The sequence below is a fragment of the Diabrotica virgifera genome, chromosome 5 (genome assembly GCF_917563875.1).
Source record: "Diabrotica virgifera virgifera chromosome 5, PGI_DIABVI_V3a".
Classification (NCBI taxonomy): Eukaryota; Metazoa; Arthropoda; class Insecta; order Coleoptera; family Chrysomelidae; genus Diabrotica; species Diabrotica virgifera.
Genome location: NC_065447.1, coordinates 143,857,270 through 143,869,667, shown reverse-complemented (window position 1 = coordinate 143,869,667; position 12,398 = coordinate 143,857,270). Strand labels below are relative to the sequence as shown.

General features: G+C 32.4%; 1 protein-coding gene across 1 annotated transcript in view; it reads left to right on the top strand.

The window, feature by feature from the left end:
* Positions 1-12,398, top strand: part of LOC126884461 (alkyldihydroxyacetonephosphate synthase) — a 146,654-nt gene that overhangs the window by 114,059 nt on the left and 20,197 nt on the right. The window contains exon 6 of the mRNA XM_050650395.1: positions 4,255-4,517. Within this exon, the coding sequence (XP_050506352.1) occupies positions 4,255-4,517 (263 nt within the window). The remainder of the gene's footprint in view (positions 1-4,254; positions 4,518-12,398) is intronic.

The window sequence follows — 12,398 nt, the reverse complement described above, 5'->3', positions numbered from 1 at the left end:
ATTTTAAATACGATTCCCGCTATATTGCGCGAATTGAACATCAGATCGAAAAACTGAAAAATACACTTATTCAATATTTTTGAAAAATCTATCGAATGGCACCAAACACGACCCCCCACGGAGGTGGGGTGGAAGGTTACCTTAAAACCTTAAATGGGAGCCCCCATTTTTTATTGCAGATTTGGATTCCTTACGTACAAATAAGTAACTTTTCGAGACTATTTCGTAACTATTCGAGACATTTTTTCGAATCATGGATAAATGGCGCTATAATTTAAAAAAACGATTGTTGGAAATGGAAAATTAAATTAAAAATGGAAAGTCTCCACCAAAATGGAAAACTTTACTTAACTTTTTTTGGTTTTAGGACCTACTCTTCACAACCCAATAGGTCCCCATAACGCTCGAGTGACTGCACATTTAGCATACTTTGCTCCCCTACCAAAATATAAATATAAATCTTCTGACAAATGTCAGATTTAACTAAAATGTCATGCAATGATTCGGGATATTCTTAAAATCCTATATTACGTCAAAATTAATGACGCACTGAAAAAAGGGTTTGGAATGAACTGTACTAGCTCGTTTGAAAGGGTATTCTTTACTATTAGCGAATATATTTATGTAAGATTTATATAAGATTTCGAAACAAATATTATTTCTATACAAAATTTAAAACCCACAGTGTTCTCAATATGGCCTCATGGATCAGAGATGTTGGACATATTCTCTAAATAATATAAACGATGAAGACGAGACAATAATATTTACCATGGAAAAGGAATATAATAACACACTACCTTTCATCGATGTTTTCATCTCAACGAAGGATACTGTAGTGCCGGTTTACTAACTGGGCGCATGGGTCGGACGACCAGGGACCCGCTTCTTTTAATAATAAAAAATAAAGTCTACAATCTGTAATCTAAAGTCTGTAATTACGTATTTTCCGAAAATAATCTCATACGCAGATACGCTAATACACGACAAACGCCTACGTTCTATTGTTACATCTCTTCACATCATCATCATCATCATCAATGGCACTACAACTCTTCGTGAGTCTTTGCCGCGTTTACTATTGCCTTCCATGTTTGTCGGTCCTGTGCCACTAATTCCCATTGTCGCACTCCCATTTTCTCTAGATCTTCTTTGACTGCATCTTTCCACCTTTTTCTAGGCCGCCCTACAGACCTTGTTCCATCTGGCCTTTCCCAGAACACATTGTTTATAAGGCCATTGTCGTTACTGCGTATCACATGCCCTGTCCATCTGAGTCTATTGGCCTTTATACAGTGAGCACGTAAAGGTTGGAATAAATTCATTTTCTCGAGAATGGACGATTTGGGAAAAAAATCCCGAAACAGGTCAATTTTTATTTTTAAATTACGACTTTTTGGCATATATGTCATACTAGTGACGTCACCCATCTGGGAGTGATGACGTCATCGATGATTTTTTTAAATAGGAATAGGGGTCGTGTGATAGTTCATTTGAAAGGTAATTTAATTCTCTATTCAGTAATATAAACATTTACATAACTATTTACACAGGGTGTCTAAAAAAATTTTTTTAAATTAATTTTATTGACATAAAAAGAAGAATGCATGTAATTTTTATTTAGTCCAAAATACATTTTAAGGTTCTTAGAATACAGAAAAAAATGTTTATTTGAAAAATAATCATTGCTTTTCCCTTAAATCAAATGTTCAAATGTAAAAAAATTAAATGTTCAAAAAGAGGAAGGTGAGTGGGCGGCTAAAATGCTAAAACGATATTTATTTGTTAAATAAACTTTATTTCCTGTTTTCTGATAGCAGTAAAATGTATTTTGAGTTAAATAAATTACACACATTCTTCTTTTTATGTCAATAAATTTAATTTAAATAATTTTTTTTGGACACGCTGTATAAATAATTATATTAATGTTTATATTATTAAATAGAGAACTGAATAACCTTTCAAATAAGCTATTACACGACCCCTATTCTCATTTAAAAAATTATAGATGACGTCATCACGCCCAGATGGGTGACGTCACTAGTATGACACATATGTCAAAAAGTCGCAATTTAAAAATAAAAATTGACCTGTTTCGGGATTTTTTTCCAAAATCGTCCATTCTCGAGAAAATGAATTTATTCCAACCTTTACGTGCTCACTGTATATCTGACTAGATTTTCTTTTCCGAATAGAGACTCTGGACCTCGATTTTTGACCCATCGCTTCGTTATCGAACGTATTCGCTTCGTATCTGTTTAGTGTACAGATAGCGAATGATCGATAACGAAGCGAAGGGTCAAAAATTGAGGTCCTGGCTCGTTATTGTATCTGCGCCTCCATTCGTTTGGCTGTCTCTGCAAGAGCTATATATCATTCGAAGGATTTTACGTTCCCACACCAGCAATTTATTTACTTCTCTTTTTGTTAGCGTCCATGTTTCGCTTCCATACGCGACTTCTGGTCGTATTATGGTCTTATATATCTGGATTTTTGCACCTCGTGAAAGAAGTTTTGACTTCATTAGATGTTGCATTGCAAAGAAAGATCTGTTTCCTGCCATTATTCGCGTTTCAACTTCTCGCTCTAATTTGTTGTCATTTGTGATTGTTGCTCCTAGATATTTAAATTCTTTAACCACTTCGAAGTTTTTAACCACTTCGAAGTTATGATCTTTTATAGTAATATTTTGCCTTATTCGCCGTCGTTCTTGTTTTGACACGACCATGTATTTTGTTTTGTCTTTATTTATTTTTAGACCGATGTTTAATGCAGCTTCTTCAAAGCTCGAGAAAATATCCTTAATTTCGTCATCGGCAAAGGCGAGTATGATTTTTGCTCCCCGAGCAGTTATGTCTGGTTTGATTTTTGGATACACTTTTCGCATGACATATTCTAAGGCCAGGTTAAATAACAATGGGGACAACGGATCTCCCTGTCTCAGTCCAGATTTTACGCAGAAAGCATTTGATATTTTCCCCCTATTCTAACTTATGCAAAGGAGTTACTTACACACATTTGTGTTACCGCAGCTAGTTTCTTGGGTACGCCGAGCTCGATCATTGCCTTCCATAATGTTGCACGATGAATCATAAGCCTGTTTAAAGTATATAAAGATCTCTTCACACCTATACATAAATGTATAAATATAAACAAATTAGAAAAGTTATAATGAACTATTTTAAATGGGAAATAAGCTACAATTTTACCAAAAAAATGAATTTATTAACGTTTCGACGCCCAAGTGGGGTGTCGTTGTCAAAATACAAAATAATACTAAATAAACAAAAATGTTGTTGCTTAGTAAAAAATTCTTCTAATAATTTATTTAATCTGACTCATTTATATTGGCAATTCAGGCATGTATTATACATTTTAAAGTAGAAGATTTTAAAATGATATTGCCAATATTGATGAGTTGCGTTTCCTGGGACGACTTTACTAGAAGATAGTTCATTCGATTACATGAAATCAACCCCAACCCAAGAATATCCGCCACAAAAAATCATAGCATGTGATCTGTCTTTAAAAAGACAACAAATGCAACGATGGCAGTAAAATTCTCGCGCTAGAGATTCCATAGTAAATCACGAGGGAAAACCAGGAAAAAAACCTCGTGATACTATCCCGACATCGTAAGTATTTGTGCTTACATTTAGTTTACTCTCAAAACTAATACCAAATTCTGACTTTAATGTATGTATGCTATTTTAAATTATAAATATTATTAATAATACATAGATATTATATAAATAAAACTAAAATAGAAAATATGTACTAACTCGATATGTTAATGACTTACTAATCGTGGTGTTTTCTTTCTATTGACTTCCTCTTTTAGTATGGGTAACCACATCCTACTGCATTCTACCGAGGAATTTGCGACACAATTGTTTTCATTTAGCATAATTAGAGCCGCTTCTTTGATTTTTCTCTTTTTACTATCTGTTTCCCGACTTGGGCGTCGAAACGTTAATAAATTCATTTTTTTGGTAAAATTGTGGCTTATTTCCCATTTAAAATAGTTCACTATAAAAATGCCACAAGGAAATAGCTTCAGAACAACATTAGAAAAGTTATCCTTAAATATTGAAAATGGTTCAAACGATTCCTGAAGTGGAAATCGAAACGTCAAATAATCTTAATTTTAAAGTAAAATTGTGGCTTATTCCCACCGAAAATAAAGTATTTTTAATTAATGTTGTGTTTTTTCCCTTAAATAAAATAGTTAAAAATATTACCGTTCTGTTTTAGGAATGAAAAAGAACGTCTACGGTAATATAGAAGATCTTGTGGTTCATGTAAAAATGGTCACTCCCAAGGGTGTTCTACAAAAAAACTGTCAAGTACCACGACTTAGTTGTGGTCCCGATTTCAACCATATAATATTAGGATCCGAGGGATCATTAGGAGTTATTACGGAAGTTTTACTTAAAATTCGACCATTGCCAAAGTGCAAGAAGTACGGAAGTATAGTGTTTCCTTCATTTGAAAAAGGCGTGGAGTTTATGAGAGAAGTAAGATATTTAATTATCTTAATCTACACTAAGTTTCAGTATTTAAAATAAGTAAATAAATATGTAAAATACAATGGTTACGTAAAGAAAAGGTTCAATACTCACAATTTTTTATCCTTTATTGATGTTAAATATTGGCTACCGGTTTCGGGACTTACAGTTTATGTCCCATCCTCAGGCCAATATAAGAGGTTTTAATTGTTTGTTGTTAAAAATGTAAAATAATTGAAGGTTGACAGTCTCACAAAAAAAAAACAAATCTTAATAAATAGTCCAGTAAATGACCGTTTTGTAGTATAATTTTCAGCGTCATGACGGATTTGCTTGAAAATTTGGATTTAGCTTACCCTCCACTTCACAGTTGGACTTGTGCCGTTGGTTGCTTTTTCTTGGGGGGAGGGTGGTGAAAGTGGGGGTAAAAGAGGACGAAAAAACATACGTTTAAAATAAGTCCAGAAATGGTTAAACTAACTAATTCTGAGCAACTTTTGTTCTATAGAGTTTTTTACCAAAGTCAATACTTTTCGAGTTATTTTGAGAGTGAAAATGTTTATTTTTCAACAAAAAACACGTTTTCGGGCGATTTTTCGCAAATAAATCTAAAAGTAAGTATTTTACCGAAAAGAATATTCCTAGCAAAAATGTAGCTCATAAAAAATGAAAAAATGTGTACTGATGAAGTCTATCAACCCAGTAGAAGTAAAGTTGTATCTCATGAAAAATTTGTCTTATTCGTCAAATTCTAAATTGAATATTTCAACGTGAAATAACCAAAAAATGAGGCACTTTTTGGGGAAAACTCATTAAAACTTTTAAAAGTGCTTAAAAAAAGCTTTATTTTCTATAAAAGTTTCTACCATCAAAACTACGCTTAAAATAAAGGTCCCTTTTTTTGGTAAAAAAAAGTGAAAATCTCCCCCTCCCCCCATTTAGCTTCCGAAATAAAATTCATCGTTACCGCTTTGCCTTTGACTTTAAATACAGTAGAACCCCGAAAATCCGAACTAATTGGGGGGACAGCCTGTTCGGATTCCGAAAAGTTCGGATTATCTGAAAGTTAACCTAACTAGTAATTCAAAGCTTTCATTGTCGTTGATTTTGAGTCGCAAAACATTCTCGTAAGACTGTGGACAATATTTTTGGACTCAAGTTGACTACGAGAGAATCGAAGTAAGTTTATGTTTAACCTTTATAAGTAAGTCTGGCTAATTGGTTTATACCTGTTCCATTGGTGGTTAACGGAATCAATTAACTTAAATTAAAATAAGTGTAAAAACAACAACTTGCCAATAATATATTTATTTGTGTCGGTAAAATAGCGTGAATATTGCTCGAAAGAGGGTTTGTTATTCTTTGCGAGTGTGGTGGTGTGTCCGTGCCGGGTGGTTGCTGGAACTATATCAAAAACCACATGTCTGTGGTTTTACGTTGAAGACTAATTTATCGACATAAAAAGGCTGGTCCTTTATCTGATGTTTTAAAAGCTGAAAACATTTCTGTCAAGACGCGTCCTCGAATGCATTCAAAAAGTGATTCATTGACATAAGGTCTGATAAGGTTTACTATTTAATGGGGAATTTTTAAACTGAGACTTAACAGGCCATTACCATCTGGTTTCGTATAGAAAGAATTTTGTGAATTTTAAATTACCCATATTATTTCCGTTTAGAAAAGATAGGTAATATTTAAAATTAGCGATTAAAAAAATAAAAAATTAAGCGTGTCGCTATATGCCAAAGCCAATTATAAATAAAAAAAAATTTTAACAAATTTTAAATGGAAAAGTTCTATTAATCCTACATTGTTCAATTTTCTGGTTTTACTCTGTATAATAAAGTTTTTATCTAGAATTTTTTAATTTTTTTCACTTTCCGTTGGTTCGGATTAGCGGTGTTCTACTGTATGTATTGTTTATATTATGATCTGTAAGTTTGATCGGTTCGAAGTGTATTTTTTTTTAAATTGGTTTTATCAATTTTTTTTTTTAATTTTGGAAAAGATGTCCTGTTTTCAAAATGACTAAACAGCATTAGTGATACGAAAAATCTCATTTTCACCCCAGAAAAGGGGTGGCATCCACCCCCAGGGTAAAAGCGCAAGTTGGCATCATGTCACCTTTGTTCCTTGAGGTATCCTCTAACTGCTCACCAATTTTCATGAAAATCGATGGAGGTTCAACGAAATCGGAGGTGAAAACCTTCAGTGACTGCACTATGTGGTGTCACTGAAAATTACACGGTATCGCCGTATTTCACCTTTATTTACTGGGCTATATTAAGCCATAAACTGATAGTATATGGTATATGGTAGAACGAATTGATGCCAGAAGAATGGCTAAAGGGAATTAAATGACCGCTGCATAAAAAGGGCCGCAAAAACTTGATTGTCAGAACTATAGAAGCATTACTTTCTTAGTATGTGCATATAAAATATTCTGCAACGTACTTTTTGAGAGTCTTAAACCCTTTACAAAGGATAAATGTTACTATAACAAATAACAAAGTGAGCTGTTACTATAACAAATAGTTGATTGGTGGTTACTGTTTTCCAAATTGAAGGCATATCAATAGCCATGCTCTTAGTTGAAAATTCTGAGGGTAGTGTTTGTACCCTCAGGATGATATCAAATTCTGATTGCTTTATGTGTTTATGTATTATATGTTTATGTATTGTGTTTTTAAGTCTCCGACTTTCTGGCGATTATTAATCCGCTAATATTCGTATATTCTTATTGCTGAATTACTCTTTTACTATCGGCAACTAGAGCCTGCTACATTCTGTTGGTGGGTTTGCTATACATTTCTCTTCAGTAAGATAGGAGCTGCTTTGATTTTTCTCTTTTTCATGTGTTGCTCTTAAGACTATTGATACATTTTTCCATTGTACTCTGTGCTCATTATCTCAGGTATATTTGCATATCTGTGGTTTGCGGAAGTCGCTGTTTTTGATGTATGTTTCATGCTCTTTTAACGTAACACTTAGTGATGCCACATACAATTATTGCATTCATAGGGTATTTTATAGATTCAGTTCTTTGATCTCTCTTGTGTTGTTGGGTTTGGTTTTGGCAGAATTGATCTCAGTGTATTTGTCGTTTTGAATGTTGTTGTGTTATACTTATTTCCTATTATTTTTAAGTTTTCTGATAAGCCCTTTACATGTGGTGTTAACGTCATCTTTAAATCCCTTCTTATGAACAATTATTCACAAGTTCTATTTTTTTAGATGGCATTAAAGATCTATGCATTAGTTTTTTAAGTTTAAACCATTAGTGGTTTTTCCTTTCTGTTTTGTAGGTAAAATTTCTATATGTTTCTTCCACAAAAGTTTCTGGTCCAAAATAACACCTACATAGATGTTTTATTGATTTATGAACCTGGCAAGCTGTATTGTTTGATTTAATTTTTTATAGGACATTTTTGCTTAATCTTCGTAAATATATGCCTGAGATTTTTGCTTCGAGAGTGTCAGTTGTAACAAAAAAGAAAACTTCTGTTGGAGTGAAAGTAAAGAGAAAGATAAACTCCAACAGAAGTAGACAAAGAAAAAGTAGCTAGAGTAAGAAAATTGAAGGGGGCTTCTACTAGAGAAGCTGATGTAACAAAATACTACTTTTTGCAGTAGTATTAGTAGAGGAAGATGCAAAGAAGAAGAAAGTGGGATGATAATAGAAGTATGGAGAGACAGAGGCAAACTGAATGGAGTTAGGCTAGCGAGAGATGCAAGAACGACAACTTGACACTCAAGGATGGATACGGCCAATTTGCATGCCTGTCAAAGACGGTAGCTCAAAGTAGATACTGATGATGACTAAAAATGGAAATAAGAAGAATAGATGCTCAGCAAATAGATAGAATAAATATAATAATATAGTAAAAATAGAAGAATATAGGAGATAAATAAAATAGACTAAGTTACGGGCGCCAGAAGATGGGATCGGCCAATCACCCAGGTATCTTACGCTGCTGTCAAAACTATATTAAATCAGTAAGTAAATGTAAATATAAAGGAATAATAAGAAATAATATGCAAAATAAAAAAACATTTATTAAAAATAACTACTAGATTTTTAACAATCCCTGAGTTAACCAAATTGAATATAAGTGACTCTTACATGACAAAAGTTAGTTTAACATGTTATAATATATTATATTATACATGTTATATTATTCAAGATAACGACAATAATGCTACCTGTTACAAAATTAAATAACCTCTTACCTATACAGGGTGTAACGAAAATACAGGTCATAAATTTAATCACATGTTCTGGGACCAAACATAGTTTGACTGAACCTAACTTACCTTAGTACAAATGTGCATATAAAAAAAGTTACAACCCTTTGAAGTTACAAAATGAAAATCGATTTTTTCCAATATATCGAAAACTTTTAAAGTTTTTATTGAAAATGGACATATTGCATTCTTATGAGAGTAGCATCTTAAGAAAAAATTATAGTGAAATTTGAACACCCTATAAAAATTTTATGGGGGTTTACTTCCTTTAAACCCCCCCAAACTTTTGTGTACGTTCCAATTCAATTATTATTGTAGTACCATTACTTAAACACAATATTTTTAAAACTTTTTTGGCTCTTAGTACTTTTTCGAAAAGTCAGTTTTTATCGAGATATTTTGAATATTTTTCAAATCCACCACATATTTGTATATGGCTAAGTACGATTATGGAGACTTGGTAATAATATGAAAATTTATGTATGATTTACATTTTTAGGTATATTTTGAACCGTATTAAAAAAGAAGCCATATCTCGATAAAAGTCACCTTCTCGAAAAAATACAAAGAGGCAAAAAAGTTTTAAAAACATTTTGTTTAACTAACGGTATCGCAGTAATAGTTTAATTAGAGCGTACACAAACATTTGGGGGGTTTAAAGGAACAAAACCCCCCATAAAATTTTTATGTAAACATATTGCAACTCGATAAAAACTGCCTTATCGGAAAAACACTAAAAGCCAAAAAAGTTTTAGAAATATTGAATTTAACTAATGGTACCACAATAATAATTTAATTGGATCGTACAGAAAACTTTGGGGGGGTTTAAGGGAACAAAACCCCCATAAAATTTTTATGGGGAGCACAAATTTCACTATAATTTTTCTTTAAGATGCTCCTCCCATACGAATGCCACATATCCATTTTCAATAAAAAATCTCTAATAGTTTTCGATATATTCGAAAAAATCGATTTTCATTTTGTAACTTCAAAGGGCTATAACTTTTTTTATGTGCATATTTGTACTAAGGTAAGTTAGGTTCATTCGAACTATTCTTGGTCCCAGAATATGTGATTTAATTTATGACCTGTATTTTTGTTACACCCTGTATATAGGGTACAACTTACATTAGACTACCTTTACCAAATGGTTATAGTACGCTTGCTACGTACAACTAAATTAAAAACCGACAAATATAAACAATAATATAAATAAGCAGGCACAAGCCTGACCAAGGAAAATACAAATGAATGAGTTAAGCAAAGTTAATGAATAAACGTTAAATAAATTGAAGCTAAGATAAATACCCATACAAACGACTTGAATTACCCGAACATTTGAAATGAAGCAAATTAACGACAAAATGGGAAACAAGCAAATAATATTACAACCTAAACTTACCCGAATAACCTCAACCAATCAAAGCAATAATAAAGTATAAAAACCGAATTTTCTGGGCTTATTCCTTGTGCACAAGTAACGTACCGTAGATCGTAAATCAGTTTGGGAACCTAATACCTTAATATATGGGCCATTCCACGAAGATACGACTGTTTTGGATTATCGCGACAACCAATATTTTAGTGTGCAACATAAGAAGTACGAAAGTAAATGGCTCTAATAATTATTCCAATAAACAAAAATGTAATTTGCAGTTTACTTCCGTTCTTTATATTTTGCACAGTAAAATATTCGTTGTCGAGATAATCCAAAACAGTCGTATATTCGTGGAATACTGTATACGAATATGTTATATAAAAAAGGTAAGCTACATCTGAAAAAGTAATTAATAACGTAGTACATCAACCAAAATGTCTGTGATATGAACTTCATAGTTACTACCAGTCACAAAACTTAAATGTTCCCAAACAAACCCAAACGACTCCTGAAAAGGTTGCTGCTACATCCCCGAAAATGAGCACCCGGGTGGTGCCAAACGGTACCTCCTGTAGGTCCAGGTGTAAAACGAAAATCAGGAGCAGGAACGCCCCATAGAGTGTTTCCCAAATGACATACTCCCAGAGTGACTTGACTGTGGCTGTAATAGGGCTGCCCGAGATGGTCAAAGGGGCTACGACTTCACATGATAGTTAGCTCTTTCTTCCAAATGGTTAAAAACAGATCCCTAGTTTTATTTCCCATATAAACATGTGAGCAAAAAGTAAAGAGAAGAAGAAATAAATGAAAAAACTTTTTAGAAGAAATACCTAATACAGAAAAACGACAACTTGAACAAAAACTAATTTGAAGTAACCTTGAACCTGTGGGTGTGAAGATATGATCAAATATAATGACATTGATTTGGATAATAGACTTTTAACTTTAAAATTTGAATATAGAATATGATTTATTTGAGAGAATATTATATTAATATAATAATAGCCTATATCTACATACATATACCTTAATGAAATGGTATGGAACCAGGCAAAAGGTAGTTACTTGACAATTAATAAAGATATTGGATGTTCAATCAGTGGAAAACCTACAGAGAAGTATTGATAATTATTTCCAATATTAATTTAGGACTTCATAAATGTTTGGTTATTTCTAACCAAAAACATATTAATATACCTATAATTTCCCTTGAATGAATATTAAATAGAGATCGAAATAATCTACATACTTCACTTAATGGATTGACTAAGAAAATTTAACAATGAAACTACTATTTCAAATATTCCATCAAAAAACATCAAAAATGGCTTCCTAGCTAAAACTAAGTATCATAAAAAAAAGAATTTTTACCGGGTGATTTTTATTCAGGTTCCATTGATGGTACTTCAATCCTTAGGTACTCCAGGAAACAAGTGGTGGTAACTTTTCACTTTAATATTAAACTTGATGTTGAATAAAATAATTTAGATGGAAATCAACCCGCCATTTGTCTAACCGATTCGACGACAGCCAGCAGTCAAGTGTCGTCTCCTTCCTTCCAAGAGTACGACGTCGAACTCACAGAACACGAAAGAATATTCACCACCAGAGGGCCGCTACCAATCCAACAAATCCAAACGATAGTTTTAAGTTGGTTTAGTGGTGACGTTTTGAAAATAAATATTTTAAAATATAAGAATATATAAATGGGAATTACGAGCAAATTAGAGAAATTTAATTAAGAGATCAAAGAAAATAACTAAAGAGTTCAAAAATATTTTCGTAACGTATCGAACCGTTACACAGTCCAATTTCAAATGTCAATCATAGTTACAAATTCCATATAACTATAATCTAAAATTGTAATTCCTTTATTAATTTCGGTTTGATGTCTATAAATTACATCATCCGCAAATTGTAATATTTTTGTGATTTTCGATGTTTTTTTTTTGGTTTTGTAAAAGATACAGTATCGGACTTAATGTATGGTCCTTCTCAGAGGTACTTTTCAGTACGTCACAAGTAACCGAAAAAAAAAGTAAGTCCGTGATAATACACATGTATAACATTTATTTTAACATGACATTTAAGTTAAATGTGACAGTTGTCAGAATCGAAATCAGTCAAATATGAAAAGGATATCGCAGTATAACCGTTTTATTTGCAATTTGGTATAAAAACAAATCAGTTGTGTTTATTGCATTTATAAAATGGTATTTTCTTTGATTTGTATAGTCTTAATAAATTCTACAGATTATAGTCGTATA